We start from the raw sequence: 14,440 nt of genomic DNA on the forward strand, positions 1-14,440 counted from the left end.
CCTAAATACTACAGGCATACCCTGGCATCTCGCAGAGCGGGCGAAGATGCATCCTTTCAGCTCTCCTGTTTTTTTGCAGTGCCATACATTTTGTTCATCCAGGGGAGAGAAGCTCGCCCTGCTGTGTTGGCTGCAGTCCCCTGTGGTGATGGGAAGGTCCAGTATATTAAATTGTGGGTCCTTGGATGCTTCCTGCTGACCCTGGTCTATCCCACTCCTGCAGGGACTGATAGACTCGCAGCTCAGCTGGGAGATGTCCTTAGCTATGAATTAACACCATCCTCTTGATTAATGTCAGCAGGAGGCTAATGACACTGCAGCCAACTTGAGCACGATGTGCAAAAACTGTAATTAGCATCCAGGGAAGGGGCTCAGTGGGACCCACAGCTCCAGGGCCGGCTGGCACGTCCAGCCCCGCTCCGTGCTGGCGTGGTGGCAGCCTCCCAGCCGGGGTCTGCGGCCCCTTTTGGGGCAGGAGTTGGTGAAATCAGTAACTGGGGGTGCACCTGGGTTTAGGATCTAAGAGTCAAGGGGTGAACGGGATTCAGAGCCGCCACCATCCCCATGAGACCTGCAATTAAGGCTGTCATGGGGATTGTGATTTTAGGATAGGTCAGGGCTGGCCAGGAAAGAAGAGCAGCAGGTTTGGGAGCTGGGACAGTGATCCCCGGCCCAACAACCCCATGCCCAGCCCCGAGACCTCGACCCCCAGCCCAGGACCCCCAGCCCTAGCCCAGGACCCCAATCCACAACCCCGGGACCCCATTCCCCAGCCACAGCCATCCCACCTCTCCCTACCCCACGAGCCCATTGAAGTCCCATGTGCCCCACGCACTGTGGGGCTCAGCACCCCCAGAACCCCAGGGACGGTGCTGCAGCATGCTGGGGGCCCACGGCAGGACCAGTCCTTGCCCAGCACATCCTCGCCACATGCCAAACCTGCCTCGTGCCTCTCCATGCCCCCTCCCCGCTGCTGCCTCCCCATAATTACCCGCTGCTTGCAGGGCCCCAAAACTTGGGGCTGGGTCTCATTTGACATGAACAGTTGGGAAATTACTCCAGAATATACCAAAATCATTTCTGTGGAACACACTACTATCGTTAATGACTGTTCTTTTTCAATTAGCTGTCATGGCCCTGAAATAAAGCTGTGCTTTCCTTCTCCAATAAATCACTCCCTTTATTTGGAATTGGAATTAAGCAAAAAAAAAAAAAAAAGAATAAACATGTTACCCTTTCCCTTTCCTTGATGCCAGGTGGGTTGGAGCCATGTTTAAATTATCTCTGCTGCATTCAGGCAGATTGTCAACTGTAAATTTCATGGAAAATAGTAGAGCCGATAAATAAACATGCTTCTTTTGTCAGGGATGAATATTACTGCTGCTCCGATTTATAACTCGCATCTCCTCTACATTATAGAGCTTTTGTGAAGGTGCTGTCGCAGCTTCTGTATTATGCTGTTGAGGTGGGTTATTTCCCTCTCATTTAAACAGCAGCATGAACTTTGTGTGTGATTTAATTTGGGAGGAAGGGGAGCCCCTTCCCTCTGACCTGTTCTGAGCCCCCCGGCATCATTTGCATCACTGGGGTCATTGCCCAAAACCCCCTGAATTCACCCCAAAGGGCCATCCACTACCTTTGCCGGGGAAAGGATCCCTGGCCCGAGCCGCTCTCCGGCATCGTCTCCTCCAGCATCCTCTCCTCCAGCATCTTCTCCTCCATCGCAGGGACAGGCCTGCTGAGCGCAAAACCCACACGGAATTGGGGGAAATGCGGGGAATTTTGGTGCAGATGCTGTTGCTAAGGCAACGACTGAGTAACCCATCAAGCCCGGGAGGGAGGATGCTGCAGCCTCCGCCAGCGCAGGGCCGGGGAGGCAGGAAAATGCTCCTGGGGATGAGAGATTGCAGAAAATAGATGATTTTTAATGCAGGAAGCCAGAGGAGGGTGGTCAAGGTCACCCCCCCCAGCGGCCCCCAGTCCCATGCTGGGGCCATGCAAGCTGGCTGCTCCCACCCGGGGATGCTCGGGGCTCGCCCAGGCTGAGTCAAGTGGAAAGATTCACTGCTTTTAAAAATCATCATGGAAATGCTGAGTGTTGCCTACCCTGCCTGCACATTTCGGTGCTCTCCGACGAGTCAGGCTAATGGCATTACAGAGGCAGCCGAGCAGGGTGGCTATTAAATGTCAAGAGCTTTGCACATGAAAATGATGCAGAAAGGATGGTTGGCTTCTCTTTCCAGGGGGAATATAAATTTTATTATTGCATGCCAGTCCCATGTGGTAAAAAAAGTAGCCCGGCATTTAATGAATAAATAAAAATTTAAAAATAAAATAAAATAACCCTTCCGCTTCTGCTTGCGGCTTGGCTGTGCGTGCGGGGAAAGCAGCTGCCGGCAGGACGGTGAATGCTGCTCCTGCATTAGCCAAGATCGAGGCGAAGGCACGGACCCTTGTAAGCCGGGGATGCACGTGTGTGCGTGTGCAGCCAGATGTGCAGCACTCACTTACAGGGAGGTAATGATGTCCAATTGCTCCATTTCATTGCAAATTAAAAAAAAAAAAAAAAAAAGCAATTGCGGTAAAATAAAGGCATTAAGCTTCAGTGAACCTTAAAGCCATGGGGGGCAGAAAAAAAGAGGTAAGCTGATCCTGCTGGTGCTCAGGGACCTTCCTCTGTCCTCTTGCTATCAGATCTGAAGGGGTTTGGTGGGGGCGGCGATGCCCCCCTGGGCTGTGCGGATGGGGCGATCCCTGGGCAGGGGGTGCCCGTGCTGGCGGCAGCCCCCCCTCCCCGCTCCCCAGGGCTCCCCTTCCGCCTCACAACCTGCAGCCCAGGACCCTGAGCGTGTTGGCTGCACGCGATGTCATCTCTTAATTGTTTTATCTTGGAGATTAATTGGCTTTTGGGGTTTAATTACTTCTGAGGGGTGGAAGGGAACACTGCCCCTCCCTCAGACAATGCCTGTCAGAACAAATCACGCCCGGCTTGCGTCTTGATCGCTGCAAACCCAACACTATAAAAGAAAAAAGGGACTTCACGAACTCCAGATAAGAGGGCAATCGGCCAAGAGAAAAGGAATAAATTGCACTGAGCCTGCTCTTGCTCCAGAGCCGAGGAAGGATGGGAGGCAACGGGAATAAAGCCCGCAGTAAATCTCCCCGCTCCCACCACGCACCCGAATAAACCTGTCTTTAAGGACACTATAAAGGTAATAAAACTCCCAAGAACGAGCCACTTTGGTTGCATTGTCAGTACTTTAGATGCGGGAATAACATGAATGTGATTAAAGACTGGGGGAGAGGAGCCGTCCGCCAGTCGCTCCCATGTCCCAGGGGACATCCAGCCCCTGCTCTGGGACGGGTGGGGGGTGCCGGAGTCCTCGGACAGCCCCACAAATACACGGGAAGGCAGAATAGCAACAAAAAACTCTCCTTTAATAGCTGGATTGACCTGAGGATTTGTTCTGACCAAGGTAGGCAGCCCCAGGGGCCGCCAGGAGCGAAGGAGCATGGGGTCAGCTCAATTCCCACTGCCGGGACAGGGCTCACCCACTCTCCTAGAAAACCTCCAGCCATTTGTGAAGGGAATAGTTAAAAACAGGGCAGCTGCTCCCTATAAACACATTCGCCCACCTCCATGCAAAGAAACAGGGACTGGGAGCCCCCCAGCCCTGGCATCGCTGCCCATGTCCGCTCTGCATGCACGTTAGAAAAATATATTTTATTTAAATTCTCCATTTTCTCCGTGGAGTTCTCTTCTCTCTCTTTGAATATAGATTGAGCGGTGTCTCTAGATTTCAATCTGTGCATGTATTTCTATCAAGATCAAGAGTTAAAAGACAATCATTAAATACCTAATTCTAGAAAAGGCTGCGTACAATATATGGCTTTTGCACCTACATCCAAAGGGGACTTGCGGGCTGGAAGGAGGGGAGGGAGCTTGTTTACGGCAAAAGTCAGGACAGGGACAGGCTGGGAGGGTGGTGCGGGGCAGGGGGACAGCCGGGGACCGCATGCAGCTCTGCACAAAGCCAGCCTGGTGAACAGCTTCTTCCCGATGCGCACGGAGATCCTTTGGTTTCGCTTGCTCTTCAGCAGGCAGTGGGCGAGGGTGTGGGCATCGCAGAGGGGGACCCATTGTGGGACTGGATTTGGCCAGAGTGACACCAAAAAGCTCAGCCCCAGGATTTGCTCCCTGCTGCCGCATGGGTTTGATGTGGCTGGGCTGCAGCATGTGGCACCCAAAACTGCTTCTGAGGGGCTGTTCTGGCTCGTGAGCTTTTGAAATGACGCACCGACGAGCTTGTGGGTCCCGTAAGCTCTTCTGTCCGGGGCCAACCATCCCCCTCTCAAGCATTGCCCACATGCGTGGGGCTGGCTCCCACCCGCAGCCCAGGGCTGAGGTTGCTGCAGCCCCTAGGGCACCGGGGCTGGAGCAGCAGCATTGCCCGGTGCTGTGGCTGGGGATGCCAGCTTTGCCCCAGGGACCCCCTGTCCCCAGGCTCAGGGAGGGTCCCTGCAGAGCCAAGGGACAGTGCACGGGGGACACACGGCCACCTCATTTGGAGGCATCACTCTCCCCAGCGCAGCCTTCCCGATTTCTGTAACCTCTGACTGGGATCAATGGGAGCATCACCCATGCGGTGCCAACCCCTCCTGGTCTCTCCTCCCTTGGGAAGGCTGATGGGCTCCATCCAGGGATGGGCAGCAGCCTTCCAGGGCTGGCCAAGGAGCGAGGGGAGTTTGGGGATACCCAGCCCAGGGGAGCTCAGCTCCTGTGGCACCGTGGTGGTGTGCTGGCAGCGGGAGGGTGCGTCAGGCACATCATGAGCAATGCAGTGTCCCCTCCAGCCAGCCCGAAGGGACGGACACAAATAACCCATTGCATTGCCAAGGAGGGCTGCAGCAGCCGAAACAGGAGTGGGATGGAGCAGGAACCCTGTGGCGGGAAGGCACCGTGCATCCCCTCAGCGGTGCCGCCATGCCCGGGTCTGCATCAGCATCGGCATCGGCCAAGCAAGCTCAGCGATGGCTGGGGACCATTCGTTGCTCATGCAGGGAGTTGATTAACAGCTAATAGCAGCAGATGGAGAATTAAAAGAAAAGCCACCCACTGGGTGGAAGTAGGCAGAGGCCGGGAAGACCGAGCCTTTCCTTGCCACGCAGGGTCAGGTCCCCCCGCCATCGTCACCATCATCTCGGGTAGTAGTCATCCGGGACCCCCGACAGATTTCGGAGTTTCAGAGCCGTGTCCACCGTCTTGATGTAGCCGCTGATCATCTTCCTCATCTCGGGGGTGTAAGGGTCATACTCCAATTTTCTCAAGCCGGATCGCTTAAAGTTGCCGTCCTTCTGCCCCTCGACGCAGAGCAGCCTGTCCTCGCAGGCGGCGATGCCCAGCAGCCCCACCATTCGCTGCAACTGGACGAAGAGATCCCGCTTCAGGTCCTCGAAGTGGACCACCAGCACCCTCTTGCCGTAGCGCAGCCAGTCAAGGGTGTGGGTCGCCCACCACGGCGCGTAGTTCGCCACGAACTCTGGCCACTCTGGAAGGAGCAGAGGACACGGTTAGTGGGTGTCCCCCCGGGTCCTCCCACACCCCCCGCATCCCCCATCCCAGGGCTACCGCCTGCACTCCCCGCTGAAATCTTTCAATTCTCGCTAATTGATCCTCCCATAAAAATCAGGTGATAAAAGGGATAATGAAACATCAATAATAAACCGCAACTCTCCTGGCAGTGCCATATACATCTATCTCATGAAGCATAAAAGCTTTGGGTACCTGCCTCTTCCTTTTGTCCTCCCCCAGAAACCAATGCCTGATTAATAGCTTAACTGTATTTAATTCCCCGAAGAATCATTAAACACAGTATCTGTTTCATTAAACAGATACAGGACAATTCACCTTGTGTAATCATATCACATAAAACTTTGCTTTGGAACCACTCCAGGGATATCGTAAAATTAATGTCACGGAACCAAACAGGGGTTTCACGGCGCCCGCGGCCACCGCAGGCTCCACGCAGGGCTGAGAATGGTGCGGGGGGAAGGAAAATCCCCCCCCAGCACCAGCAGCCACAGGTGAGGCTGGGGAGAGGGCACGGCTTTTTTTCCAAAATTGCCCCCAAAGTAGCTCCTGGGAGAAGGAAATGGTTTGGAAAGCTGGGCTGCAGGGAGCAAGGGGCTATCCACAGGGAAGGCTGGGGATGGGAGCCCCATGCCCTGTCTTAATTACTTACCTTTAATCACTTTTTTTTTTGTCCTCTGGATGATTTATTTAACCACACTCCAGAATGTTAATTGCAAACCTGGCACAAACAAACTGTCCCTGTGGAGTGTTTGCTGCTGGTGGGAGGGCAGGGTGGGTGCTGATGGTTCCACAGGGACCCCCTGGGCTCCATGGCTGGGCTTCTCTATGGGCTGAGCCCCCACACAGGGTCAGCGAAACTGGGGTCTCCGACCCATTCCTGGTGCTGCACTACAGCTCTCAGCAACCATCCCAGCCCGATTAAAGTCCTCAAGCGATGGAAAATCTCCATCTTTCTGGGCAGGTTGTTCCAATGGTTAATTAACCTGACAATTAACCCATCAGCTAATTACACCATACATCCTCTGGAAATAATTTGGTGATGTATTTTAATGCGTGTCCAAATCGGACCGTGCTGGGATGGAGGAAAGAGTCCCCCCTGCCTGCTGCCCCCTCCCCACAGGGGCACGAGGTGTGGGACAGGGGTGGGGGGGTTGGGACCAGGAAGGCTCAGGAGGGTTCCCATGGTGCTGGGGCTCTGTCCTGCATCCCCTGTCCTGGCTGTATCTGCAATTTGCTGTTGTGCTTTGGGGTGCGGCAGATGGGGATAAAAACTAGCAAGAAGCTCGTACCCCATGACAGCAAGGCTGATGCCAGCCCAGGGACCTGCTCAGGGAGAAAAGCCAACGAGAAAGCAGTGGGACATTTCTTTTCCCTGGTTTTACAGGATGGGGCGGTGGGGAGAGCAGGGCTGGGCCATCTCCGGCGCTACAAGCACATTGTGATAACGAAATCCAGGCACATAACAGCAACAACAGCAAAAGCTCCCCTTAAATAAACTCTGAATTAAGGGTAGCAGATGTTCAATCAAGCTAAATATTTTAACTCTTTCCAATGAAGTCAATTCCACAACAGCAATTTGCAAATTGCTATAATTAACAAGCCTCCACAATATGCCTGTGCATGGGAAAGGTAGTGTCTCCGGAGCAGCTGGGCACACAGAAATAATACTCTGCCACTGCTAATGTCAATAGAGATGGGCTGGTGGCTGCCACCGCTCCTGCTGCCGGCACCGGCGAGAGGCAGAGCCCAGCAAAGGGGCAGCCGGTTCCCCCCAGCCAGGAACTTTGCAGCCTCTGGGGCTGGGTCCATTCTCCTGCACCTCTGCCTTGGGGAAGGACAGATAATGGGGGCTTGGAGGAGATCGCCTTCCTCCTGTTAATTAGAAACTCGGGTGCTTGTGAGATCGCACTGGACAGGCAGGACGAGGCAGGCGAGTGACCTGGCAGTGGCAGGCAGGACCCATTGCAGGTACTATTGCCTTAGCGAGTTATGGGGCTTTTTTCCACCCCCCAGTGCTGCCCATGCCAGGGCTGGCTCTGCCGGGGAGCAGGGCAGGGTGATCCTGCTGGGATCCAGCTTCAGTGGCAGCATGGAGATGCTGCAGCCCCACACCGACATATGTGCCCACCAAGTGATGGATGGAGATGTCTGATGGATCCTGTTATTTTTTTAACCTTTCCTTGCTCTCCACCTGTCCAGCCAAGTGCTCAGGCCAGCTTGTCCTCAAAGAGCTGCTCCAAAGAAGGGGCAGAATTTGGGACCTTGGGCTCCTGCCCACCCGACCCATTCCCTCCCCGCTGGCACCAGGCTGCTGTCAGCCTCGTGTCCCCAGGCAGTGCCACCTCTCTGCTCCTGCCCTTGTGACCCAACACAGCACCAAACAGCCGAGCATCTCCGCTTCCCCATCCCATCCCGCCCACGTGGGAACCCTCGGCCATGCCCAGGTGGGTGCTGCACGTTGTGCCGGTTGCAAGCCCAGGAGATGACCCTCCAACATGGGGACCCCAAAGGGGTGGCACAGCCCAGGCTTCCCCCACAGGGACCACACTCGGGCTCTACTGGGCTTTAACAACAGCTTTATAGCTCCGGCAGTCAGGCTGGAGCCTGCCCACCCAGGTCCTGTGGGAGCCCACCAGCCTACCTTTGCCCTTCCAGTGAGCGTGAGCTGCGAAGCCGATGTGCCCCCCGTATTTGCGGTTGAACTCTGCCATCAGAGCCTTGTAGGGGTTTCGGATGAGCAGGATGGCCGAATCGAAGGATTCGATCTCCTTCTGGCCGCTCTCGTGGGTTTTGATGCAAATCGTCCTCCCGCTTCGCCAGTGGTCTCTCTCGCCCTTGAACCCTGCCAGGACAGAGCAAGCGGGTGCCTGAGAAGCAGCCGGTGCCGATGTTAATAAAAATAATAAAAGCAAGCTGGGGAAAGGGAACGATGGGGGGATATCAGGTTGCAATATACAGTTGGATAAAAGCAGCTGGAGCTTGAAGTAGAATTTGCATCCCTCTCCCAGATGGCAATCATTTATTTGCCCAAGTTATGAGTCATGTAAAATTTATGTATGAGAGGGCGGGTAGTGGGCATGGGGACCGAGCAGGGCTGCCTCCTCCCCAGCCATGCTCGGCTCTTCTCAGTGAGACAGTCTGCAACAGGCTAATATGGCACAGCCCGGCTTTCCTCCAGGGCAGAACACACTGGCATTAAATAATGGCATACTGCATTAATGTACCTTATGCTTGTATTGGGGGGTCAAGAATGTATTTTTATAGCTATAATCTCCCTGACCACAGCATTTAAGCTCTCTCCATAAATTAAGAAGGGTAAAAAAACCATGCTCATGGGGCTGCAGATAAGCCCAGGGCCACGGTGATGCTATGGGGGGGGTCTAGGGAGGGGACCACCATCCCCTGTGCCCCCGCACGGAGTATCAGGGCTGAGCCCAGCATCACTCCCAGCCCCTTTGCACCCCCAGCTCCTGCAAAGCACAACCCAAACTACCCGGGAACAACGTGGTGGCGGCAGAGTTGAGCCAAGGGGGGAGATAAGCTGTAAGTAGCTGTATTACATCAATTATAGATGTGTAATTTGCTTTCGGCAGCCATGCCGTGTGACATAGGGACATGATGGCTAATCTGCTAGTTGCTTGGATACCTCCAGGCCCTCCGATGCACTCAGCCTAGAATAAACATGAAACCCATGCTCGGTTGGTTGAGCAAAACATCACCAAGGCTTTCACCCAGTGATGCTCCCCTCCGTGGGATGCACGAAGCCAGCTGCACCCTGCGATGGGTGCCAGTGCCAGGCGCTGATATAGTCCGGGCTCCATCACTCAGCACAGAGCATCTCCATCTCTGAAAGGCTGAATTTGGCAAATCTCAAAGAAATGTGCATTGCTGCCTACAGTGTCAGGCAAATGGGGCTTTAGGGGGTACCCTGGGTACAAACCCCAGCTGGCTGCATGGGTACAGACCCCACCAGCTACATGGGTACCCCTGATACAGATCCCAGCTCCACCAGGGCCAAGGAGGGAAGGAGGATTTCCTCTCAAAGCCACAAAAGGAGAAGGAAAAGCAGGAGAAACCTTCAAGGTCTACAAATAAAACTATTGTAAATGGCTATAAAATGGGGGAACTGGTCTTTTTGCTCCCCCTTGCAATATGGTGGGTTACTGGGAGGAGCTGGCTTCTGCCTGAAAAAGCTTCATGCCTGCCTCAAGGGGTTTTTTGGCTTGAAACTTATCCTTGCTGCTTAATTTGGGGTCCCCAAAGCCCATGTGCTATCGGCCCTGGCACCAATACAGTGGGCACAGCACTGCTGCTTTTCCCCGGAAGGCACAAGAGGTGGGAGCAACAGCATCCCTCCTCTGTTAAATATTTACTGGGCAAATATCTGTGTCACCCAGGATGGGAAGATGGATCTCCACCAAATCCTTCAGCCTGAGGAGAGCAGGCAAATGAGATCAGTTCCCTCCTCCATCCCCCCGTAAGCTCATCAGCACTTTTTTGCATGGTGAATATTCATTAATTTGGATGTTGGTGTTCCCCGGGTGCCCTGACACATCATTATTTTTATCTGCAGCTGCTCAGGAAGTGCATGGGAACTTTTGTCCTCCAGGATACCGGTGCCCCCAGCACCACCCACTCCCAAATCCTGAAGCTGGAAGGCTGCACAAATCCTTCTCACCCTGCAGCCGTGACTTTCATTTGCTTCTCACTTTATGCATCCTGGGATGAGAGTGCCAAGCCCGCAAACACCAGCTCCTGGAGAAATCTGATCAAAAAACTCCACTGGCCTTTTCTTGGGGCAAAACCCATAGGAATTTCCTTGTTTGCCAGGGTCGCGGCTGCTCCGATTCCTCCTCTAGAAAGTTCCAACCCCCACAGCAGGTTAAAAACCACCAGCACAATGGAGAAACCCCAGTTCTACCCCAAATCGGTCCTTGCCAAGGTTAGTGGGCAGCACAGGGAGGTTACGGGCAGGGCACACACAACGTCAGATCCCTCCGATACCCTTTGGAGCAGCATCGGTGGTACCCAGTTCTGCCCTCCCCTTCATGCAGACCCAAGGGATGTCACCAGGACCTTTGCCCAGCTCAGCTGGGACCGGTGCACCCCTGGCAGCGACCCACCCCCCCAGTCTCACCTTTGTTGTAGAGAGACCCATCGAAGTAGTAGCTGCCGGTGTAGAAGCCGGTGGCCAACTCGATCAGGTGTCGTGCCCAAGTGTTGCCAGCACCAGGGAAGCTGGCCAGGGCCACCAGCTGCTTGGCACGGGTGGGGAGAAACCTCCTGTCCATGCAGCGGTTGTCTGCAGCAAGAACCGGCCAAGGCGCATCAGGGCACAGTAGCGTGCTTTTCCTACAGAGATATTCTGCTTCCTTACAGTGTGCTGCTGTCTCCTGGGAAGATGCTAGGGCAGGATGCGAGGAGGTGGCCGCTATAGGGAAAGGCACCCTTGCACCCTGCCCAAAGCACATAGGGACACCCCAAAGAGTCCTAAACACCCCCAAAAATTCTAAACATTCCAAAAAGTCCTATGAAGAGGGCAGGAGGTGCTCTGCCAATACTGGCTGCTTGCTGCCTGCGTGATTAGAGGAGAGGGAATAACATGGGTGCATTCGCCAAGCGACGCTCCTGCTTTTTATATCAACAAATGCACAAGCGTTTCCAGCATGGCCTCAAACACCAAAGCAGGGATCGTGTCAAGACTGAGCTTCTCTGAAGCAAAACCACCTAAATTTGGGTTCTCACTTGCTCCATTCAGCCCTTTCCTCTCCCAGTAACGTGTTTCCCCTCGCCCTGGGCTTCCCTGTCCCGACTGGTCCACTGCTGGGACCTGCAGGGCAGTGGGGGACAGGAGCCCTCCCTGTGCAGCCTCCTGGTGACTTTCTGCCTGGTCACAGCTTTTTTCCCCCATATATTTCCCTGGAGTCTGTCCGCTCCAGCTAGCAAAGCCCCAGCGGGTTCACCAGCTGGCTGCAGGCTCCAGCTCACCAGTACTGCCAGTGACAAGGAGGGACAAGCAGCAGCAAGGAGGGATCCTGCCAGAGGCAGATGGCAAACTGCTCTCTCCTGCAGCTGAATCAGGCAGGCTGTTTGTTCAGGGGAAGATTGATTTCCCAGGAAATGAAAATAAATGGTAATTTTTAATGAAAGCCAAATAGATGCTGCAAACTCATGCTCACTTTCTGCCAGTGTCCCTGGGAAGGGCTTGGGAAACTGGTGCCGGTACCCGCGCCCATGGGGTCCCTGCTTGTCCCCCTGCCCAGCAGCAGGCAGGGTGAGTCTGGTGCCAGCTCACCTTGCACTTGGGTCTGGTAGACGAGGAGATATTCAGCGGTGCCGCAGCTCTCAAACTCCTCACCGGCACATTTCTGGGCACAGAGCTGCTCGTCCTCGCGCTCGTGCAGAGTGAAGAGCGTAGTGGGGAAGCCGCAGCAGCAGGTGATCCCGGCCAGCGCTGACAGCGGGTACTCCTGCGGGGACGGGTGGAGGGGGGGCAGCCAGCAGCACTGTCCCTGTCCCCTGTAGCAGACCCTTCCTTTGCCCCCCACACCTGTCCTCGCTGCCCCAGCCCTGCTGTGCAGCACAGGGCAGTTCGCAGCATCCTTCCAGCTGGCTGCAGCATCCCTCAAGGCAGTTGCACAAGCAGGTCATTGCGGACACCCAAAACCACCCGAGCCTCAACTTTCCTGGGCACAGCCGAGCTGCCTATTGGCATGGACAGCAATGCATCGGGTGCTGGTGCTCCCGGCAGAGCCGTGGCACATCATTTGTGAGTTTGTCACCCACACCGAGGTTACTAAGAGCCATCAGACAGCCCCATGGCAGCCTCGCCGGCGTTTCCAAGCCCAGAGTTATGAGACACATTCACTGGCTGACAGGCAATTTACCACCAGGTTGCGGCAGTGTCAGGTTAATCAAGGGGCTCCCGTTATTTACACCTCCCAGCCCCAAGGTCTCCCAGCAGCTATGGGAAAGTGGAGCCAGTGATGGAGCAGCCACTTGTATTTAACTGGTGTGATTGTTTATTCCCCACCGTCCCCTGCTGAGGAAGCCATGAAGGGAGGACACAACTGTCCCCACCTGCATGTCTTTCTCTTCCTCTGCCTGATAATTTACCTAATTTTAATTAATAAATACTCCAGCAATGCCCCCTGTCAGCTTTTCCCCGCCTGCTTATAGGCATCGTGCCCCAGGAGCAAACTGCACTGCAGCATCCCTGGACCAGAGCAGGACCCCGTGAAACCCCTGCCCAACGCCCCCCACGGGGGTCCGCTGCCTGCTGGGGGGGCAGAGCCGTGGGGAGCAGACAGGGCAGGCAGCGGGTGCTGCTCCTGTGGGCAGCTGTGGTCCAGTCCCTCCCTACAGCAAAGACACAGTCAATCAATTTGAACCTTTGTAGTTTGGATACACATAATTATGACACTAAAGCAGATTAAAATTTACCCCGTGTGACCCTTTCTGACGATGATTTAGATGAGTAAGCTTTTGACCTGCGCCCCCCCGCCCCAGCCCCCCCAGTACCTTCTCGGTGCAGAAGTCCACGCACTTGTCCACCGACATGTTCAGCATGAGCTGGCTGACAGGCAGGGCGACGGAGACGTTGTCCGGCCGGCGGAAGCACCCCCGAAATATCGCACTGCCATCTGCAAGGGAGAGGGGCCACAGTGGTGCTGAGAGTGATGCTGGCCCAGGCCCTAGGAGCAGGGGCTGCACCCCAAAAATAATGTCACTGCCACCCTTTGCCCCCCAGGCATGGGAGCAGGAGCCTCCGCGTGCCCCAGCGTCCCCATCGCTGTTCCCCATCGCTCGTCTCCAGCCACCCGTCGGCACAGTGGCTGCTTTTCTCCAGCTCTTGTCACCCACTGTCTGTGAAGCCACATTCGCTAACGAGCTTACCTGGCCACTCACGGTGCAAAATCAGAGCAAAAGCCCTGACAGCAAAGTCAGGTTTATTTTTTTGTCCCTATTTTTACCAACTCAGTTGATCACAGGCTGTATGAGGGATGGAGCCAGCAAGGAGGGCAGGCCTGGTCCCCCCTGGCATTGGTACCCTGAGGGGTCCTGTGCTGGGTCCTCGCCCACTGCTGCACGTACTAGGCACCCTTGGCCCCTCTCCAGGGTGATCACTCCACTGGGTGCCTGGTGATGGGAGCCCTGAACGCCACCACTCTCTTTCCCATTGCTTGAGGACGAGGAAAGAAAAGCAGCAAATGTGGATAATTATAGTGCTGCCTAATTGGGAGCCAAACGAGCACTTCTGACAGGGAGCACCCTTGGCTCTTTCTGGAGCTCCCTCACATCCTTCATCCCGCAGCCAGCTCCACCAGCAGCACACATTGAATATGATAATGGTCCTGTTCGGCCATCGGGAAAGAGGTCTTCACCCAAAGTCCCCCAAAATGCCCTGAATTCCCAGTGAGGTCCTTGGGGCTCCCCACTCCACCCAGCCCCAGCCAGCAGCCATTTCCCAGGGGGATCCCCACAGTCTGCAGGAGCAAAACTGCCCCAGCCACAGACCTGAACCACTTTCAAACCCCCTCTCCTGAGCCGTGACCCAGCTTACACAGCATGGGGATGCCGGGGCTCGCCCCCACCGGCACCACGAGGGGTTCCCCCATTTCGGGTCCGAGGCGGGAGCCGCATCCATGCTGCTGACTTACATCTCCTGGCAGACTCCTGGGCCAGCTCCAGGCGGTAGATGGAGAGGCGGTTGACCCCGCCGCAGATGTTGCTCCTCTCTCCCTTGCACTCCATGTTGCACTCAGATTCGCTGGCGTTCGATGCCTGGACCTTGTGCCCACAGTAGCACTCAGCACCGAATTCCAGCCCTGCGTAGAGGTAGCCCCT

The 14,440-nt window shown here is 55.2% G+C and overlaps 1 protein-coding gene across 1 annotated transcript in view; it reads right to left on the reverse strand.

Annotated features, from left to right (window-relative positions):
- Positions 1-3,705: 3,705 nt before the first annotated feature.
- WSCD2 (WSC domain containing 2) overlaps positions 3,706-14,440 on the reverse strand; it is a 30,193-nt gene continuing 19,458 nt past the window's right edge. Inside the window, exons 4-9 of the mRNA XM_069794608.1 lie at positions 14,254-14,438; positions 13,115-13,236; positions 11,889-12,063; positions 10,731-10,895; positions 8,235-8,435; positions 3,706-5,549 (exon numbers count right to left, since the gene is read on the reverse strand). Of these exons, the coding sequence (XP_069650709.1) occupies positions 5,197-5,549; positions 8,235-8,435; positions 10,731-10,895; positions 11,889-12,063; positions 13,115-13,236; positions 14,254-14,438 (1,201 nt within the window). The 3' untranslated portion in view covers positions 3,706-5,196. The remainder of the gene's footprint in view (positions 5,550-8,234; positions 8,436-10,730; positions 10,896-11,888; positions 12,064-13,114; positions 13,237-14,253; positions 14,439-14,440) is intronic.

This window comes from Haliaeetus albicilla, chromosome 10, assembly GCF_947461875.1.
Source record: "Haliaeetus albicilla chromosome 10, bHalAlb1.1, whole genome shotgun sequence".
NCBI classification, from domain to species: Eukaryota; Metazoa; Chordata; class Aves; order Accipitriformes; family Accipitridae; genus Haliaeetus; species Haliaeetus albicilla.